The sequence below is a fragment of the Stegodyphus dumicola genome, chromosome 10 (assembly GCF_044657685.1).
Source record: "Stegodyphus dumicola isolate Sdum_Otavi_A_Nest chromosome 10, ASM4465768v1".
In the NCBI taxonomy this organism is placed as follows: domain Eukaryota; kingdom Metazoa; phylum Arthropoda; class Arachnida; order Araneae; family Eresidae; genus Stegodyphus; species Stegodyphus dumicola.
The window spans coordinates 106,964,224-106,987,410 of record NC_140777.1 but is presented as its reverse complement, the minus strand read 5'-3'; the positions used below and the strand labels follow the sequence as shown (position 1 = coordinate 106,987,410).

The 23,187-nt window shown below is 32.9% G+C and overlaps 1 protein-coding gene across 2 annotated transcripts in view; it reads right to left on the bottom strand.

The window, feature by feature from the left end:
• Etl1 (SWI/SNF-related, matrix-associated actin-dependent regulator of chromatin, subfamily a, containing DEAD/H box 1) overlaps window positions 1–23,187 on the bottom strand; it is a 135,399-nt gene that overhangs the window by 110,200 nt on the left and 2,012 nt on the right. For both annotated transcript variants that reach the window (XM_085825367.1, XM_085825368.1), the window contains exon 3: window positions 703–772. In XM_085825367.1, the coding sequence (XP_085681493.1) occupies window positions 703–772 (70 nt within the window). The remainder of the gene's footprint in view (window positions 1–702; window positions 773–23,187) is intronic.

The following is a 23,187-nucleotide window of genomic DNA, read 5'->3' as shown; positions in this document are numbered from 1 at the left end:
ACATTTTGTTTGATGGACATCGAAACATGCTTTCGCTTTGTAGATCCTTTGGCAGCTCCAGAATCGGAAATTCTTTTTGACATAATCGAAAGTTCAAGCTTACTTTTATAAAATTGCTCTAACAGTCTGCCAAAAATAATAAGCCGAATCCAATTAGAAGATTAAGGAACAACGCAATCTGCAACATTAACTGAAATAGATAATTAGATAATTTTAGGTTAGCTTATACCGTACGTTATACATTAAACGTGCATGCGTAAAAGTATTACGCGCATGCGCCAGCTTTGACGCATGCGCAGAAAGTTTTTAGCTTTGAAGTACGGATTATAGATCCTTCCGGATTATGGATGTCCGGATTAAAGACTTTTGACTGTAATAGCTTCTTCACATTACATCATTTTGACTTGAAAGGAGTTCCAAAGAATGCTCTGCCTTCACAGAAGGTGGGATAGAAAACACAACTGCATGCCAGATACAGATTTTAACTTATAGATGAAATAAAAGAATTTATCAGAAGACAGGAAATAAAACTTTGCTAGAAAAATTGTATGCTACACATACCAGGTAAATTAATTTTAATTAATATTTTAATCAAATTTTATTTACTTTAAAGTTTAGTTAAGTTCAGTTTACATCACATGAAAAAATTTGCAGTTTACAGAAACAGGACCCCAAACGATAAAAATAATGAAGTGAAAATACCTTTCCGATGACTTTTGAGTATCATTTGCCGCTGGCTTATTTGAAGTGCTTTGTTTAGTTTCTGACACACCTAAAAATTAGAAAATATATATATAAACATTTCTGCTTTATTGTATCTTTCTGCTTTATGCCTAGAATGACAAATTCCCATATTTTGATATTTATTAAAAAATTCAAATAATACAAATTTGAAATAAGGACAGTTTTTCCTCGGGAAACTGAGAAATTGTAACCACGGGAATACAAAACAAATTAGTAATTTACCTTCACTATTAAACAAAAAAATTTGGTATAAATTCCTTTAAGAGTTGAGGTAATTTAAGAATTTTTCTAAATATGAACCCCAATATAATGAACCCAGTCTAAACACAAACATCTGACGTGAAAAGCACGACTTCATTATACAACCTATAAATTATACATATTTTTTACTGCATTTCATATAAACTTATTGCATTAGAGATATATTTCTCATTCAATTAAATCAGTTCTCACTTTGCAGCAAGGCAAAAACACATAAAATCTCAAAACAACTTCATTAAAAATTGTAAAATACAGAATAACGTAAAACATCAAATACAGTAAAAAACAGCTTAAAATAAAATAATTTTAACAATTAAAATTAAGAGTTTCTATGCAAAAACAAGCAATTCGGCCAGCGAGCTGGAAGACCAAAATTTCGTTGCACAAAATATTTTAGTTCACTTTGGGTCTTGTTTGACCAAGCTGTCAGACATAGCTCTATCCTAGGCTGATACTATGGAAATTTTGAAACATTAGTGATTCAGGGAAAGAAGTATTGAATCTTATGAGCTGGGGCTATACAGTTGATTTGTCTTTTAGAGAATGAAATTTTTATGCTTATTAGTTTGTTTTGCTTGAGTACAAATGCAAATAAATGCTCTCAAAGTTTGACCTTTGAAAAAATATATTTACGGGTGCTCCTTGGCAATAATTAGTGATTTGGGGCAGTATAGGACACCGAGTTTGTGCAATTCTTTGCCGCAACATAAATCCAAAATACCATGTCAAAGAATTGCACAAACTCACTATCCATGTACAAATCGACCTATTTTCACTTTAAAAAAATATCAAATAATTGCAGGCTCCCTTTACTTTGTCCATACATATTGATCTATATTCACATAAAAAGTCAAAGAATCAGCCAACAAAAAATTACATAATCTCAATAAACTACATTTTAAATCAAACAATGAAATAACAAAAAAGGAAATTCCTCTTTGCACTACACAAAGAAAATATCCACTTATCTTATTTACGAATTAACATGTCTTCAGTCAAATAAAATTCCTTAACAGCATCCAAAAGCTTCCTAAAATTATCTGAACTAGAATCTGTATAATGGCATCGCAGCATGCACAAAAATACCCTCCATAGTGCTAGTATCCTCCAACATTCAACCATATACATTTCCTTCCTACAAACAGGACACTTATAATGGCTACTAAGCAAACCTTCATTTATACACCAGTCAATAAATGCTTTTTTCCTTTTCATTTCAAATCATACAGAAACTTCAGATTAATCTTACCACATTCAGCCATTTTACCACGTAAACCATAAAATAACAACATACTTCTTATCCAAAATCCAACACACAAACAAACCTTTCCAAATCTTTTCCCATCGTTCAAATTCAACACAATCACGCAACCTATTACGTCATAATAGGGTTTCCATAGCATTCAACTGCTCAGGTTACCATAAATGAAAAAAAGACTTGCCGATAAATGAAACAACAACTTAGCAATAATCCAATAGACACCCTTAAATCTACTCTAACCATCAGGCTTAATTGCCTCAGTGCGCGATAGAAGCAAGATAAAATTTAGCAGAATAACTTGTCTTTCATCGAATCTCATGCTACATAAACAATAATGTATAGCAGACGCTCTTAAGTTATTCTAAAATTATACTTTAATGACTCCAAGGAATTTCAGTCAGTATAGCAGATTGTACAGCTTTCTGATTTGATCCGGCTTAATTATTTTTTGCAGGTTTTTTTTTATTACAGCAATTTTATGAAAATTAAAGTTTGAACTTCCGATTATGTCAAAAAGAGTTTCTAATTCTCAAGCTGCAACAGGATCTACAAAGTGAAAGTATGTCTCGATGTCTATTAAACAAAATGTGGAATTGCTGCAAAAAATGGATAAAGGTAGATCTGTCTCAAAATTATGCAAGGAGTATGGCATTGTGAGGTCAACTGTATATGACAAAAGAAAACAGAAAAAGGAACTTTTTAAATGTTTTGTGGATTCTGACACACCACTCACAATGAATAACAGAAAAATTATTCGTTATGCTAAAAGTGAGGACTGAAAAGGTCAGACAGTGTCGCAGCAAGGACGTGCCATTGAAGGTTCAAGCTAAAATATTTCACAAAGAAATGAACTTAAAAACAAAGAGCACATATTCAACAGGTTGGTTAACAAAATTTTAAAATCGCCATGGTATAAGGCAATTCAGAATTACAGGTGAAAAAGCTTCAGCCGCTAATGAAGCTTCTGAACATTTTACAGATGAATTCATTGAACTCATTAATAGTTAAAAGTTACCTCCAGAACAAATTTACAATGCTGATGAAACTGGACTTTTCTGGCAATACATACCACAAAATATCTTGGCTAACTCTATAGGAAAGGTTTCAACTCGTACTAAAGATTTCAAAGCGATACTAACAATTTTAGCATACGCAAATGCTGCAGGAATACACAAGTGTAAACTTTTCGTAATCGAAAAAATACATGACCTCAAACATTTAAACGAGCCCAAATCTTTTCCCATCATTCAAATTCACCACAATCACGCAATGTATTACATCATAATAGGGTTTCCATAGTATTAAACTGCTCAGGTTTCCATAAATGAAAAATTTCCCATTTTATATACAGACAAAAGTTGTTAATCCGGACTTCGGCGATTCCGGACTATAGATCATCAGTTTAAATTTGGTAAGATGGCATGCAGAAATTATAAAATTAAAAATATGAAACCATAATTAATGAAATGAACAATTATGATCTAAAGGGTATCAAAATTTACAAAAAGAAAAAGCTTAATATTTATTTGTTAACTTTATTAAACATTTCTTTCAATGTAAGTTGTTTAAGTTGCTTCGTTTCATGTGATAATACTTTTTCTTTAATTCTATTAAACAGACATAATTTCTTGTTTAGTTACAAAGTTCCGCCGTTCAAGTCCTATAATTGCTGAGTCGAGAATACCGACTAATTTGTCAATCGAAATTTTTTCGTTTTCAATAACCTCTGTGTCACTTTCTTCACTATCGGAAGCGAATTATAATGACGAGGAACTTGATTTAAATCATATCAAAGATGGAGTACATCGAGATGAACTACTACATTTAGTAAAGAATTATAAGCCAAATAAAATTAAAAACATCTGCCCTGAAGATAAGGATGGTGCTGACAGATCACCTTCCCATTCATTGCGCTCTGCGCCGTTTCCCTCCCACCGCAGAGCAGCGTGAAATTGATAAACATATTTCGGAATGATTAGATAATCAAAGGATATGCCTTTATTCATTTTTTGCAGCAATTCCACTTTCTGTTTAATTCACTTCGAAACATACTTATGCTTTGTAGATCCTTTACATATTAGTAAATATATATCGGAAATTCTATTTGACATAATCGAAAGTTCAAGCTTACTTTTATAAAATTGCTCTAACAGTCTGCAAAAAATAATAAGCCGGATCCAATTCAAAGATTAAGGAACAACGCAATCTGCAACATTAACTGAATTAGATAATTTTAGCTTAGCTTATACTGTCCGTTATACATTAAACGCGCATGTGTAAACGTATCATGCGCACACACATATTCGCAGCTGTAAAGGTCTTACGTGCACGCGTCAATGCGCAGAAAGTTTGTAGCTTTGTCCGATTATAGATCATTCCGGATTATGGGTGTCCGAATTAACGACTTTTGACTGTATATATCGTGCAAATAAAAGAACACAGATGGCACAAATGTTAATGAATGGTTGGTTTGAAAATCATTTCATACCCAAGGCTCTGCAGAATTCGGTTAGTTTACCTGATGACACAAAAATTGTCCTAATGTACACAACAGTTCGGCTCATACTTCACTTAAACTTTTAGTGAAAGATAATATAATACAAAGTCCAAAATCCGGACTGGTCGGGACTTCGGCGATTCCAGATTTTTCCGGATAATAGATCATCAATTGAAATCTGGTAAGATGGTATGCAGAAATTATACAATTATGAATATGAAATCATAATTTATGAAATAAAGAACAATTATGATCTAAAGTTTATCAAAATTTACAAAAAAAAAAGCTTAATATTTATTTTTTTACTTTATTAAACATTTCTTTCAATGTAAGTTGTTTAAGATGCTTCCACAAAAAAATTCAAAAAGTTTCTTTTTCTCGTGTCATATACAGTGGACTTTCCAATGCCATACTTCTTGTATAATTTTGAGACAGATATGCCTTTCTCAATTTTTTGCAGCAATTCCACTTTTTGTTTAATAGACATCGAATAGACATCGAAACATGGTTCTGCTTTTTTATTGCCCACATTCCTTTGGCAATTCCAGAATTGGAAACTCTTTTCGACATAATTGAAAGTTGAGGCTTAGTTTTTATAAAATTGCCGTAATAACAATAGTTTGCAAAAACTAATAAGCTAGATCAAATTAGAAGATCAGGGAGCAGTGCAGTCTGCTACATTAATTGAAATGCCTTAGAATCAGTAAAGATAATTTTAGCCTAGCTTAACCCTTTGAGGAGTGATATATAAAATAATTTAAACTGTGGTATAATTTTGCATGAACTATAATTTATGGACCTTAAGGACACAAAATTGAGACTTCAAAAAAATCTAGAGAGAAATCCTGAATTTTGAGAGCCAGTATACATTTTATACCGGCGCCCCTCTAGGACATTTTTTTCCAAGTAGATGCCAAGTAGCTTAATCTTTGTTTTTTTAATTAATTTTGGGTACTTTTGATGTGCGTCTGCAGTGATAAGTGCTTAAATATAGTTATGAAAGTCTAAAGACAAATTTTTTTTTAATTTCGGCAGACATTTAAAATTTCAAAAATAAAATTTATGTTTTTATGCACTTTGATGGTGCAACCCAACTAACCATACTTATGTAAAATATGGGTAAAAAGCTTTTCAACTTGATTTAAATTCAATATTATTATTTTATAAAAAAATTTAGCAAATATAACACTGTAACTTGATCAGTGTGTAAATTGTATCATGCTGTAACTGTAGTATAATATTACAAGCAGATGTAACTCAGCCGAAAATTTAAAAAATTGAAAAATGAAGCACTACGACCGACTCAGCTCAGAAAGTATGTTGCATTTTTTAAGTTGTATTTTATGCTTTAGATAATACGTGAAAAAAACCATGCTTCATACTATGATACGAAGATTCGCCCCCCCTCCACGCACACACACTTTAGATCATCGAGGACTGTAAGGGTCCCCTTTTTATTTTTTGTAAATATAGATTGTAATATATCTTTTTGTTCAGTAAGAAACGCCATTAAACAATTTTATTATTTGATACACCTCAAAGCTCTTTTTCTGATTTTCAACCCCTTCGGCTTCCTAGTGGCTCTTTTTCAACTTTTGGATAAATTTTAGTTTGCATCTAAAATGGGCCTTAGAAATATTTTTCCTCCTTTTACCAACTGTGAAAATTTATTTCCAAAACAACCTACTTTTATCCTAACCCAAAGGGTAAATTTCTCTTGTGTTTCCTAGTCTTTCATCTGAAATTAATAAAGAATTTCCCTGAAGAATAAAAGCATGCTTTCAAACCAGCAGTTTTTGTGATTACACTATGAGATGGACTTTAAGTACATTTCCATTTTAAGTGAGCTTTCCCTTTGTGTGATCTTATCACACCTCACAAAGGGAAGAAGGCGTGACTCTCGAATGACAAATTAGTTGTCAATCATCTCTCATTTTCCTTGCATTCTAGGATTTTGTAAAACACGAAGCAACGGGTGTCTTTTGGAGGCTAAGATGCCACATTTAACCCCCACAAGTGTGTAAAGTTTTGACACCAGATGGCAATTTTGAAATCGATAAGTTTTTCTCTTGGGAAAGGGATAAATGCTGAAATAAAAATTTTAGCTAAACAGAGACGAATGAAACTCAAGTGCAGTAAAGAAACTAATATACTTGTATTCAGCCCCAGCGCAGGGTCAGTAAACTCCCCTCCCTTTATGAACAAAATATTGAATCCTAAACAACTTATAAATTAATCATAAAAATTATTACATCAGAAACTGTTATAATTGTAAAGAAATTCTGTCATGTCACAGAGTAGAAAAGGAGAAGACTGGTACTGCCATCTATTGGCGTGGTACCCTCAGTGTGGGCGCCGGTATATATATTATATACCGGTTTTAAAATTGTATAAATAATCTTCTGTTAATTATCATTTCTGACGAAAATGAAGTAAATATATAAGATTCAGCATGTGTACATCATATATTTGCAGATTTTGAATTTTTTCTTTCCCTCCAATAAAATTTATCAATCTTCAAACATGATACCTTGGAACGAGGTATATTAATTTCATAACTTCAAAATATTGAACATTCATACCGTGGTGATTTTAGAATCAAAAGAAAACACTAGAAATTTATGATTATAGCTTTTGGTGTTGAAAAATTAGCATTTTTTAGGAGGTTAAAAAAGTGACAAACAACCCGTATATACTATATACTGGTGCCCTTCAAAGGGTTAATAGTGTCTATTATACATTATTGGCAGTGTATCACAAGATTGGCGACAAAAGCCACGTTGTTTTACTAAATTTTGCCTTGCTCCTATTGCATGCTGAATTAAGCCTGAATTGTATTAGTTTAGTTATTTACTATACCTACATTTATTTCTTGCACATGCTTCGAACTAATTCGAGTCCTAAATAAACTCCCACATATACTTAAGGCTTTATCTAGGGCCGGCGCCCGATAACGCCCCGTGCAGTCTCTACAGGTCCTAAATTCTGCTACAAAGTGCTTTCCTAAGTTCTAAATTTTCACCAGGCCTAAGCTTTGGATCCCAGTGCTTTTCCTAAATCATAAAAACTTCTCCTCCCTTAGTTTTGCCGCTCGGTGCTTCCGCAAATTCCAAAAATTGTGTCTTCCCTAAATTCTTCCCACTTCTGGGTTTATGGTGAATAACATATCAGTTATTCTTAATTAAAATAGCACTAAATGTAACCTATGAGTTTCATTAACGAAATCTATTTTTAGCATATGAAAAGAAATTTTTGTTGAATTTTTCCTCGTCAACATTTCTTAGAGCATTTAACAAATCTATAATCGTCACCAAGCATAATGTTAGCAGAGAAGGTTGCCTTACTCTTGTCATTCAATACTAATATTAAAAAAAGTTTAGACATCACTGCATGAGTTATTACTGAAGCTGTCATGTATTGATAAACATGTATTGTTGAAAGCAAAAAATATATATAATGACTGGCCAGGTTGGTGTCAGGGATATAAAATAGTGAATGTTTTGGTTTGAGATGTAATGCCAAGCACAACACTCAGCTGTGGAGCCAAATTATTAATCTCACAAAATGCATACATGATTGTTCTTTCATAACGATGTATTTTATTTAGTGCCTAAGTGAAATTAAGAATCCGAATTTTTAAGTGAAAATCTCCACATGTTTTATTATGGAAGGAAAAATCAAATGTGCATGCATAAAGCATTAATAAAAAAAAAAAGGTTTGTGGCTTTGAGGTCCGGATTTTAGATCATTCCGGATAATGGACGTCCGGATTTCGGACTTTGTACTGTATTACCAGCAGCTAAAGATATCCTTTACACATCAGTGAATGAAAAAGTGGCTAATGAACTTAATAATATTCCATTATCAAATGATACAGTAACTCGACGAGAACATCAAATGGCAGATTTCATAAAAGAGACATTTATTCAAAAAATAAAACACAGTGAGTATTTCACATTGCAAATGGATGAAAGTGCTAATATAATGAACTTTGTTCAATTATTAGTTTACATATGTTTCGAAGAAGATAAACAAATTGCTATTTATTTTTTAAATCTCTTCATAATAGAGCAACTGCAAATTAAATTTTCAAAGTAATTGACAATTTTATGTCTGAAATTGATATTCCTTGGAATAAGTGCATTGCTGTATGCAGCGATGGAGCTCAAGCTTTAACAGGAAAACATTCCCCAGCGATTTCTCAAATAAAGAAAGTCGAACCGGAAACTAAATTTATTCACCCCTCCATACATTGTGAAGCTTTAACAGCCAAAGCAATCCTTGAAAGCCTGAAATTTATTTTAAATCAAGCTGTGAAAATTTTTAATTTTATTAAAAGCCAAGCTTTAAATTCAAGAATATTTACGATTTTATGCCAAAAGATGGGCAGTGAACATGAAACACTTTTGTTACATTACGAAGGAAGGCGCTTATCCAGAGGCAAAGTTTTAAATCGTCTTTTTGAACTTCGAACAGAAATTCAAATTTTCCATCATAATTCAAAATTTGAATTGCAAAAATGTTTATTTAGTGAATTATTGTTGGCAGGTTTAACATATTTAGCTGATATATTTGGAAAGTTAAATTAATTAAATTTACGGTTACAAGGACAAAATGATAATTTGTTTACTGTTAGAGATAAAATAAAGGCAACGTAAAAAAAACTCAAGCTAATAATCAAAGAATTGGATAATAATATTTTAAGTTTTTTGCCACTTTTAGAAAGTTTTCTAACCGAAAATCATTTGAAAATAGAAGAATTAGTATCCGACATTAAAAATTCTTGTTTTTCATTGATAAATAATTTCAATATTTATTTTCCCAAGGATTTTGAGAAAGAAAATTGGATTAGAAATCCATTTTGTTAAAATATACCGGAAATTTTATATCGCTAAGAAAAAGAACAATTGATAGAAATTTCCTCTGATCGAACTCCAAACCGGAAATTTTATATCGCTAAGAAAAAGAACAATTGATAGAAATTTCCTCTGATCGAACTCCAAACCGGAAATTTTATATCGCTAAGAAAAGGAACAATTGATAGAAATTTCCTCTGATCGAACTCCAAACCGGAAATTTTATATCGCTAAGAAAAAGAACAATTGATAGAAATTTCCTCTGATCGAACTCCAACTGCAGATTTAAAAAATAACACACTGGTTAACTTTTGGCTTAACTGGAAAAAAAAAAAAAAAAAGAGTTTAGAAGCATTTCAAATAAAGCTTCAAAAATTTCAAATAAAAAGTCCTGCCTTTGAGTTACAACTAAGAACGAGGAACCTTAAGAACTGGTAAGTGAATAATCACTTAGTTCAGTGAACAGAGAGCAGAACTCAAGAAGGCTTTAATACCCTTTATTATTCAAAATAAATTTAACAGCCAACTCCTTCTTGGAGTTTACAATAAAGCCTCCACTTGGGCTTGAAATCAGGAATACTAAGAAGTAAAACTTAACTAAATTAAAAAGATATAGCCGAAACTATCAAGATTCTAACAGAGTTGGCACCTTAATGCTAACTAACAGCGAAGCTATTAAGGTACAGCCAAGCGTAAGAGCTTAAGAGAGAGAGTAGCCTAAAAGGCGAACACGCGCTGCTCAGAATATCTAGCTCTCTAATGAAGTCAGTAGAACTTCAAAGTTGAATACCATTTTTGCCTACTCATTTGCATTTGACCTCGAGTCTGAAAATACGTTCCGGTTGAAAGTTGTAAGGTGAAATTAAGAATGGACAGGAAAGTAACTTTAACTAAAAATTAACTGTTAGATAAATATAGTTATAAATATTTTGATATTTACGGAAAATGCCGTCGACCACAAAAAACAGCGTCAATTACGGCAAACCAAAAAAAAAAAAAAAAAAATGTACTAAATACCAAAAAAAAAAAAAAACATTTCATTCTTATTTTCTTTTCAAATTTATTACATTATCATTTAGTTATATTTAATTTTTCATTAAAAATTTCTATTTTTTTTTTTTTTTTTTTTTTTCCCCCCGAAAATGCGTGATAGAGGGGAAAACGGGAGTCTACTCAAGAATAATAACTAACATGTGTAATCAAGGTTACACCAAACCCAGCATGTTTAAAAATCGATATGATATATGGGAATTAAAAAGCATCAGCTGATACTGAAGCTGCTGAACTATTTGTAGATGAGTTCATTGAACTCAATAATAGTGAAAAATCTCCAGAAAAAATGGTAAAAGTATAGTTTAGGGTACCCCTTGGCGAAACTTGGCGATTTTTGGCGGTGCATGAATACCGATTTTGTGCAATTCTTTGACTCGTTATTTTGGCTTACGAAGCGGCAATTTTTGGCAAAGCCAAAATAACAAGACATACAATTGCACAAACTCGGTATCCATGTACACATCAACTTATTTTTCACTTAAAAAAAAATCCCTGAATTGCACAAAAATGGCATTGTGCACTCCTTTGACTTTATCCATCTAAACGTTGACCTATTTTCACTTAAAAAAAAAAATACCTGAATTGCACAAAAATGGCATTGCGCATGTTTTATCCATATACACCTCGACCTATTTTCACTTAAAAAAAATCCAAGAATTGTACAAACTCGCATTGCGCACTCCCTTTACTTTGTCCATGTACACATCGATATATTTTCACTTAAAAAGTCAAAGGAGCACCAAATTCTACAATATAGGCAAACAAAAAATACATAATCTTAATAAAATACATTTTAAACCAAACAATAAAATAACATAAAAAAGGAATAACATGTTATACATTTAAGCACTACCAAAAGCAAATATTCAGTTACCATGATTTTTGAATTCGCTTCGTACACCCAGAGCCACGTAAAAATCAAAATATCAATCATACTCAAATGACATTTTTTAAACCAGGTACTCTTTCTGATCGAACGCTTCACATAGTGACCATTTGAACCTTTCTTCCTGCAAACTCATTCAAATCCATCTAAACGGTTTTTAAGTTCGACTAGAGGCATATCCTTCCCACATGCAGGACACTTATAACGGCTACTAAGTAAACCTTCATTTACACACCAGTCAATGAAAGCTCTTTTCTCCTTTCGCTCCAAATCGTACAGAAACTTTAAATTAACCTTACTACATTCGGCCATTCTACCGTCTAAAGACTCACACCAACACACACCACAAAAATGCTTACAATTCAAAATTTCCCAGAATCATGCACTCGATTACGTCACAGTAGGGTTTCCATAACATTCAACTACTCAGGCTACCATAAATCAAGCAACAACTTCGCCATAATACAAGGGGTCTCTACCCGAAAAAATTTACAACACTGATGAAACTGGTCTTTCTGGCAATATGTACCATGAAATACCTTGGCAACCTGTACAGAAAAGGCTCCAACTGGTGTCAAAGATTCCAAAGCAAGACCAACAATTTTAGCTTGTGCAAATGCTGCAGCACGCACAAGTCATCGTTTCGTAATCGAAAAAAATACATGACCTTGAGCATTTAAAGAAGTCAGATTTTCTCTGTTATACATTGTGCAAATAAAAGAGCATGGATGACACAAAGGTAAATGAATGACTGGTTTGAAAATTATTTCATACCCGAGGCTCGGCAACATTTGAATTCGGATGTTTTACCTGATGACGCAAAAATTTTCCTGATTGCAGACAATTGTATGGCTCATACTTCAAATTTTACTAAAAGATAATGTATTTGTATTATTCTTTACCCTAAATTGTACATCCACTATTCAGTCTATGTATATTGGAACAGTGGTGCCCTGAAATGCAATATAGAGCAGCATTTTTACAACCATGGTAATTTCTTGAATAATAGCAAGACCATTCAGGAATTTTTGAAATAATTTAGCATAAAATCTGCTGTGGGGAACATCACAAGATTGTAGGAGGATGCATCGCCAGATACTTCAAAAAATGCCTAGCATAATTTATAGCCAACTACCACATTTCATGGTGAGGATGATGAAGATGATAGCCATGAATTTGAAGGTTTTCAGATATCGCAAACTAAAGGTTAAATTTTTCAACTGATGGATTTTGTAAAGAAATGTGGAGAAGCGGTAATAAAGGAAGCTTCAATCATCAATCAATTAACAGACGGCATAATTGGTAGTGTGGTTCTAGATTCAGAAAATACTGCTACCAATAGTGAAGAAAGTGACACAGAGGTTATTGAAAAAGTTCCACTTGACAAGTTAGTCAGAATTCTTTACACAGCAATTACAGGACTTGAACAATCAAACTTTGCAACTGAATAAGAAATAAGATCTGTCTATAGTATTAAAGAAAAAGTATCAGCACAACAACAACAACAACAAAAAAAAAAAAAAAAAAAAGCAATTTTAACAACTTACATTGAAAGAATTGTTTAATAAAGTAAATATTAAGCTTTTCTTTGTAAATTTTGATATGCTTTAGTTCATAAATGATCCTTTACTTCACAAGTCATGATTTCATATTTTTCATTTTATAATTTTAAATGCCATTTTACTAGATTTAAACTGATTATCTAATTTCCAAAAAAATCCCAAATGTAGAACCGCTAAAATCCCGACGAGTCTAGATATCGGACTTTGTACTGCATATATCAAATTCAATTAACACTGAGGAGCTAATTTTTTAAAAACTACTCATGCAATTTTTACAAAAAATGGCAGTTTGGCATAATACGAGTCATAATACTCAAATATGGAAAAACATTGGCATGTCATTTCAGAAAAAGCATTATTTTGTGTCAAAATACCTATATTAAAACAATGCTATACATATAATACATATACTAAGTCGTACTTTCAAGACATGAAAAATGCAAATTTAATTTTGTTAATCGGCCCAGCAGAATGGGAGATATAAAACTGTTTTCCCCCTTTTTATTTTGTCATTGCACACAGAGTACATTTCTACAGCTTTGATTAAAGGAACTGCTAATCCATCCCTTAGATCTCAACTCTTTTGTCAGTGACACCACTACACCAAACATGGCCTTTTTAAAATTCCTAATATTAGCTCACACTCTCCCTATAACTTGTTCAAATTTTCAATCAGTAACAAAATACTTTTTATTTATCCACTCAAATTCATTTTTTTTAACTTGTAGTGGATGACACTTGATGTTAATACAGTTTTTTTTCCACATATTAATACCAAATGACATCAATAAAACTAGTGGTCTTCCTGCAGAATTAGGGATATTTGTCAAAGCTTAAGTGATGTTAAGATCAAATACTGATGTGCGGTTGAATTCATTACTGAAATTCATTGGCCCAATTTTCACTGCGCGCAAATGCATGAACGAGACATTCCATCAGTTACTGTGAACTTTGGCAATAATGGTGTTCATAGAATCGAGCCAATATCAATGCAATTCCCCACCAAACGCAGCTACGGTACTGCTGAACGAAGAATGCTACCAATAGTACTATCATGGGCAACAACAGTACATAAGATGCAAGGTAGCACTGTAGATTCACTGTAAAACTCTTCGCAGCAGGTCAAGCCTTGAGCCGTGTGAAATCAATAGATGTAATATTAATTGGTAAAACTCACTGGTAAGGTTCCTTGCAATAATGAAGCATTACAAGAGATGGATAGAATGAGAAATTATAGACCACCATCAGCTTCATAAATTAGAAATGAAAAAATGTTAATAAAAAGTAACTAAAATAAATTTTTTCTTTGTTGACCTAAGTAGCAATTGACTTTTTTATAAATATATATATATATATATATATATATATATATATATATATTACAGTCAAATACCGAAAATCAGCCGACCTGAAATCCGCCTTGCCTTTCAGAACATAAACATTCAGTTTATAGGTTCCGGAAACAGCAACACTGAGTACAAAATATCTGGTGATATATAAGAAATAATATAATATATAAGAAAAAATTACTTACCGAATAATGGTGTCATAATTACCGAATAATAATGAGTCATAACGGAAATACCAAATTATTGATATCATGATAAAAGTTTTTCCCCCTTCTAATCTGCATTGAGGTAAGAAAGCAGACGATTCACTCAACTCTTTGTTCAAGTTCAGGATTCACATTATATTTTCTGAGCTTTGTTAGAAGAAACACACTCATGATTCACGCACTCATTCACTCAACTCTTTGTTCAAGTTCAGGATTCATATTGTATTTTCTGAACTTTGTTAGAAGAAACGCACTCATGATTTTACTGCTTGCAACGTTGTAAAACGTAAACACGTTGCATTGACAGTAAAGCAAAAAGGGCAAATTCTGAAAAAGATGGAAGCAGGTGCTACTCTTCGATTCATAGCAGAATGGTATGGAATTGCGACATGATTGTGTATGATACACAGAAAAATAAAGAAAAGCTGTTGAAATTTTACAGCAACAGTGATTCTAACACCAGAATCCGAAAGCGGAAATCTTTGCACGAGGCGAAATCGGCAAACCTCGATGTTATGTACATATAATATAATCAATTTATCTATGTAATAATAATTTAATACATATAATAAATTATTGCAATAATGTATATAATAATTTAATACATATAATAAATTATTGCAATAATGTATATAATAATTTAATACATATAATAAATTATTGCAATAATGTATATAATAATTTAATACATATAATAAATTATCGCAATAATGTACATAATAGTTTAATTAAATGTATCTAATATACATTATTCATTTTGCACTTTTAGTCTGAATATTATGCTTTATCTCTTCTGTCTTGAAATCGCAAAATCCTCACAACCTCTAGTCCCAAGCTTTACAGATTTCTGGAATTCTACTGTACTTGTTCACATTTATGTTGTTATGATATCATTAATTTTTGAAATGCTAAATTAAAGGTTACGTTCTCATTTATTCACTCGAATGAAAAAGCCTCTAAGCAAATATGTGACCATCAATTCTTTTTTATTTCTTGCGTTTACGCTGCACTGGTTTCTTTTCATTAGCAATTTCTATATTTTCCATAATGGTGGAAATGTTACATTTATGTTGCATTGGTTTCTTTTTATTAGCAATTTCTTAAATTGTCGACATTCTCCATGAACACTATTTGGTTTAACCTTAATAATAATACAGTTTTTTGAAATTTTAGATTTTTAAAGAAACGTAAAAATGTAAACAATAAGTTTAAACAGCTATTTTTAATTATTAAACAATATAAATGTTCAAATTCTATTTTAAAGTATAGATTCAGGCTTTCTTTTGTGTGTGTGTGTGTGTGTGTGTGTGTGTGTTCTGTTGTTTGATTTGCATACAACATCTGTTTCGTTACTTAAATTTTAGTTACTGAACAGCAACACTTTTATCTTTTGAAAGCTGTTCATATTCTTTTCGAGATTGTTGTAGTTACGTCCGAACTCACTACCAAAATGAAAAAACAACCGGTTCTGCACTCTATTTCTGCACTACCATTTCATCTATCATAAACAGGTTTTATTCACTTTCGACAGCATTGATTAGCATCTGAGTGGCGCGGAAACTGGCGATCGGTGTAATGCCATCTATTGGTACATTGTCAAATGCTTGTTACGAGTATTATTTGGTTTAACCTCGATACTAATGTTTTTTTTTTTTTTTTTTTTTTTTTTTTTTTTTTTTTTTTTTTTTAAGTTTTAGATTTTTTTCTTTGTATATGCCTTATGATGTACCTTGATACCAAATTTCAAGTATCTAAATCATTAAAAAAATGGTCTAGTTTTGATGAGCAAGTCAGTCAGTGAGTGATAAAAATTACACTTTTCAGATTTTACTGATTCCATAACAATAAGAGGTAGATTAATAAAATTTTGAATTCAATATGTTCAAGGGAGTTCTAATAGACATACAAAATTGCAAGTTTGTAGGTCTAATACTTTTTGAGAATGAGAAGGGAACTTCGAATGTTGCTCGAAATGGTAAGGTACACACGGATGGTGTCGCACTGTTTTCTTTACCGTCTGTTCCAAACTTGGCTGACAAACTACCATGTGTCTAAATACCTGCGGCTTAATTTGTTGACCATGTCTAAGTGGGACGGAAGATTTATTCACACTGTCAACAGGCATGTAAAACAGATTTGGAAAATCAGGTTAGAAACATTTCATTGTGAACCAAAAACTTAATTTTGTTGATCCAATAATAGATACTTATATATAAAAAGTTTAAAGACTGTGACACACCATGTTGCATAACCAAGACAATATTGTGTATTTTTAAATAAGCATTTTATTATTACTATTTTTATTATCGTTTATTTTTCAAAACTGTGTTTTTGTTTTAATACTGTGTTAAGTGTGTAACCATACAGTCAAAAGTCGTTAATCCGGACTCGTCGGGACTTCGCCGATTCCAGATTATCGATTTTTCCGGATTATAGATTATCAGTTTAAATCTGGCAAGATGGCATGCAGAAATTACAAAATTAAAAATATGAAACCATAATTTATGAAATAAAGAACAATTATGATCTAAAGGCTATCAAAATTTACAAAAAGAAAAAGGTTAATATTTATTTTTTACTTTATTAAACATTTCTTTCAATGTAAGTTGTTTAAGTTGCTTCGTTTCATGTGATAATACTTTCTCTTTAATTCTATTAAACAGACATAATTTCTTGTTTAGTTACAAAGTTCCGCTGTTCATGTCCTATAATTGCTGTGTCGAGAATACCGACTAATTTGTCAATCGAAATTTTTTCGTTTTCAATAACCTCTGTGTCACTTTCTTCACTATCGGAAGCGAATTATAATGACGAGGAACATGATTTAAATCACATCAAAGGAGTACATCGAGATGAAATACTACATTTAGTAAGGAATTATAAGCTAAATAAAATAAAAACATCTACCCTGAAGATAAGGATAGTGCTGACAGATCAACTTCCAACTCATTGCGCGCCGCGGCGTTTCCCACTCTCGCCGCAGCGTGAAATTGATAAACAGATTTCGGATTTCGAAACATACTTTCGCTTTGTAAATCCTTTACATATTAGTAAATATATATTGTAAATTCTATTTGACATAATCGAAAGTTCAAGCTTACTTTTATAAAATTGCTCTAACAGTCTGCAAAAAATAAGGCAGATCCAATTCGAAGATTAAGAAACAACACAATCCGCAACATTAACTGAATTATATAATTTTAGCTTAGCTTATACCGTCCGTTATACATTAAACGCGCATGCGCACATGCATATTAGCAGCCGTAAAGGTCTTACGCGCAGACGCATGCGCAGAAAGTTTGTAGCTTTGAGGTCCGGATTATAGATCATTCCGGATTATGGGTGTCCGAATTAACGACTTTTGACTGTATTTCCTTTTTTGTGTGGCAACAATGCTTCTGTGCTTATTGTTCTTTTAGATGTGTGCCAAGTCAGAAGCCGTAAAGCTTTGAAGACTCAGGTGTTAGAAAACACTTGTTCGCCGCCACCCAGGTTATGAAAACCCATCCTGTGTGGAACTCATGCGAAAATGGCATATCTTTTTCTACCCTTACGTTATAAAGTTCGTAATTGAGATAAATAAATCTTGTGAAGGTACAAGGTTATGAGTCTTCAGATATGTCCTTTGTTGAGCTAGTTCGAATATCCGGCAGTGTAAATGCAAAATGCTGCGTGCTAGCGTCTGAATGGCGAGGGCTCATCTGAGTTGAAGGCGTTGGAGGTACTTTGGTGAAGTTGGCGGAGCTACTGGCCGTCTTTACCAATGGTGAATCTGAAAAGTAAGTGCATCTACTTGCAAGACAGGCATTTGCCTGGGAAAGGAGTTAACGTAATAACATAATGTACATTAATATTAGGTGGTGTGAATTATTTTGAAGTCAAGGAAAAGGATCATGGAAAGCAATAATAGTTATTTCTATGAAATTAGGTTAATATAGATATTAAGTTGGATAGGGTACAGCATAACTGAGTTAATTTACCTTGTAGTAAAAAACTTATATAGCAGAGTTTTCTAACAGATGGCAATTTGTATTTTCCAGAGTCTGGCAGTAGTTCTGAAATTACTTCCTAGATGGCGACACTTATGTCGTGTTATAAAGCAGAATAAAATTATTTAGGAACAAGTCATCATTCAGTGCTCAATTAGATTTAAAGATAAATTATCAAGGGGAATAAGGAAATACAATCATAGTTTACGTGTTTAGATGTAAAAGGACCGCTTTCGGTCTTTTTCTGTTGTCTCTATCCTGGTAGTTATAGTCCAGCTATGGAATGGAGCTGTTATTTACTTTATGAATGTTTCTTAAAAAATTTTTTGCAATTTTAGCAAAGCAGACGTTGATTTTATCAATATTGAGTTCACGATGAATTGCCTCATTCCTAATGACAATTTGCCATCTGCCTCAAAGTTATATTTTGTACTTGTTGAATTCTTTTCATTGTTACCCCAGACTGGACGGGCATAAGTGATGATGGGACGCAAAATGGATTGAAATACAAGAACTTTATTTTCAATAGGCAAACCAGAGTTTCAGGCAATTAGGGGGTTGAGTAATGCTTTTACACCCCGAAACTTGTTTAAAGTATATGTAACGTGTGGGGCCCATGTAAGTAAGTCTTTGGTCTAAGATGACACCAAGGTATTTAATTTGCTTGGCCCAAGGAATGCTGATACCATATATTTTGAGGGTGATATCCAGGTCCAGGTTGGTTTTGTAGGTGAAGTAGACAGCTTCTGATTTCTCCACATTGGTCTTGATTTTCCATTTTATCATCCAGGACTCTAGTGCATGGATGTGTTCTTGTAATGTTTGTACAACTGCGGCCATAGATGCGTTTTGGTGGAGGATCGCCGTATCGTCTGCGTAAAGTGCTAGTGTAGTGAGGGGGTTGTGTGGGATGTCGTTCGTATAAATTGAAAATAATGTGGGGGAGAGCAAGCTTTCCTGTGGCAAACCGGCCAGGGTTGCTTTACGTGTAGAGTGGGTATTGTTATAACGAACGACAAAGTATCTATCGTAAAGATAGGAATTGATGATGTTTATGATGTAATCTGGGAAACCCAGGGTGATTAGTTTGTAAGTGAGGCTCTGTAACCATACACAATCAAAAGCTTTCGATATATCGAGGGAGAGAGCTAAAGTGATTAATTTTTTCTTGAATCCATCTGCAATCAGCTCCGTAACTCTGTAAAGTTGATGTGTGGTAGAGTGTTTTCGTCTGAATCCATACTGTTCTTGAATCAAGATGTTATTTTCCTGCAGAAAATCATGGATTCTTGGCAGGATAACAGCTTCGACAATCTTGCTTAGGGTTGATAAGACTTATCGGTCTGTAGGAGGCGGCGTAGGTTGGATCTTTATCCGGCTTCAAAATCGGTGCTATAATTGCTGTCTTCCAATTGGTCAGGAAGTGCTGAATTTTAAGCATAATGTTGATGATTTTCGTGAACTTACAGAGCATCTTGGGTCCCATTTCTTTTATCATTTTGTTGCTTATTTTATCCAGTCCTAAACATTTACGATTTTTCCTCTTCTCGATATAACTACTAACTTCTGACGGCATGATTAAGGGTGTGTTGTTTGTGTGTGTTCTTGATTGGAATTGTGTATTGAGGGAAGAGACCAAGTATTCTGTTTGTGGGTGAGAGATGTTGTGTGTACGAAATTGAGAAGCATAGTTTTCTGTAATAGACTCAGCTTTCTCAAAATCAGTGTATGCGATCCCGTTGGGGCCGTTAATGGGCAGAATATTGGTGTTGCGTCTCTTAAATTTAGAAAGCACATTCCAGATTGAATTATTATCCGATGAAAGCGATTCTAAATGTCTGGCACAGTTAAGCTGTGCATGTTTTTTTATTAGAGTCCTGACTTGCTGATTTAGCTGGTTTAATAAAATTTTATCAGAAGGACATCTGAATTTTTGCCACTGCTTACGTGTATGGTTCCGTCTTTTAATCAGTTCTCTGATGTCACTGTTTTTATATCTCTTGTCTGCTTTTGCAGTTTTGCTGTTTTTAAGGAGTGCATCATGCAACTCTTCTGTGAATTCTTCAGTGAGGGCGTCTAACTCATCTCTCGTTTGTACTGTATGTGTTGGGTACTGGGTGTTGTTAAGAGCTTTGGCATAACCTGCCCAGTTTGTATTAAGGGCTTTTTTGTATGGTGTACTGTAGGTATTGGTATTAACTTCCATTATCACAGGATTGTGGTCAGATGCCATTTCAGTCAAACTTTCAATATAACTCGGTGAGTTAATATTTTTTAGGATGAAAAAGTCAATGACCGATAGTCTACCAATCCCACAGTGTGTTGGTTTCTCTGGAAATGCTAGGTTAATATTGGCCGCTTGGGCAAAGTGACTAATAATGCGTCCGTGTTCATTAATATCCCAACAATTCCACTCGCGGTGGTGTGCGTTGAAATCTCCACCTATAATGACTCGATTGTTAATATTTAGTAGTGTTTGCAAATCTGTTTAAACAGTATTTGTAGGTGTGTGTATAGGAAAATAGGTGGAGATAATAGTGATTGGTCGTGATGTGTTTGGGGTAAGTGTAATAGCTAAGGCTTCAATTGCTAAAAGCTGTGATAATGGTGTGACATAATGAGAAATGGAGTGCTTGATCAAAATAAGTAATCCACCTCTTGTATTACCTCTAGGCGCATATCTGCCTACAGTTGATCTGTCCCATCTGTGTGTGACATAATTGCAGGCTCTAAAATAATTTTGAGGGCCAAGCATGTGTTCTTGTAATATCAGGGGCAAATTCGTGTAAAAACTCCTTGAGCTCGTAAGCTTTCGGGAGCAATCTATTTGTGTTCCATGTAATTATAGTTAAAGACATACTTTGATTACACTGAGACATTATGAATTTCATTAACTATTTCAAAAAATAAGAACATTTTATCCACAGGATCCGTTAATTCTCTCAGCTTAGGCATTAAAGTTTTAAATACATTATTCATTACCTTTATGTTATGAATTCCAAAAATATTATTAAATTCTGCAACATTCTTCACAAAATTTACAAATTCTGAACATTGATTTTTCTCCTGCGGAAAACTGGAATCATTATTTTCAGAAGAGATTTGCTTAACACTATTTACATTAGAAACATTTAAATTTTTCAGAGCATTACTAATATCAGCAACATTGAATTGTACATTATTCTCAATTGACTGGTTTGGTGCAGCAGTAGCTGAGCTGGGGATTTGCATATTAGCTTTATCTTTAAAATTTGGAATTTGATTTTTTGTCATAGCAGCATATGAGATTCCCTTTTTTACAGTGCTATCTTTTTTCTGTTGCTTACCCTTATTTTAAGAGAATTTTTCGCATCCACAATACGACGCAACATGATTTTTTTGACAATTGCTGCATTATGGCTCTTCAATGTGTTACTTAGTTGGACAGTCCATAGTCTTGTGTTCTAATGAGCATTTCACACGTCTAGGTGCGAAGAAGCAGTTCTCTGAAGAATGGTGCCACTTTTCGCAATTATAGCACTGTGGCACCTGGTTCTTGGATACGTACTTCTCCACAGTCACAGCAAACAGTAGCAATTCAGTAATATGAAAAATTTGATCAGATATTTCATTTTTCATCACTTGGCAATGGCATGGGGGCATGTGTTCTCCGTCTAGTCAGTTGAGTCACCTTGCTTATGGCGAATCCTTTGACTGCCAGTTCATTTGCTAAAGCTTTGAAGTCAGCACTTTTTTTTCCAGATGAAACATGTTGCTTCAGAACATTTTAAAAATTATGTAAAATAAATGTTTTGTTTTCTGAACTTGATTATGCAAATGTTATTTTGTTTCAACACTCCACTAAGTGGCTCAATAAAAATTAACAAAGCAAATATTCACCATCATCGTGAATCTTACCTAGCGACTGATGCCACATTAAAAGTAAGTGTGGAAACATAGCAGCTATAACGAGTAGGAGAGAAGTAAACATGCACTTGGTGATTCTCTTGGCATTGAAGAAATGGGAGCAACAATAATGAAGTACCAAAAGTTATTTTACAAGGTACATAATTTCAAATTTTAGGATTTCTGCATAAAAAAAACTTGAAGCCAAGCTTCTGCATAAATATTACCTTACACAAAATGTATCTTAGAAATATACATATGAAAATTTAACAAATAATAATTTAACCTGTACGTGCAGTTACCCAAAATTTCAATTAAGAATGTCTCAACCAATTTTGATTCTATACTGGTGTTTCCCCCCTTACAAAGATTTCATTTCGAATATTTTTTCCCATGATAAAAGTTGCCACAGTTTGAAAGCCTACCATGTTTCATTAATTACATTTCGTAAACTGAAATCATGAATTAGAGATCAGCTGTTTAAGAAATACTTAATCGCAGTCTTAGAAAAGACTAATTCTAAGACTAGTCTAAGAAAACAATAATTTTCATACTATTTTATTATTTTCTGTACTATTCATTTCTGTTGGTAATACTGCTCACGAGCTATAAATAAATGTTTATAATATTCCTTTGTA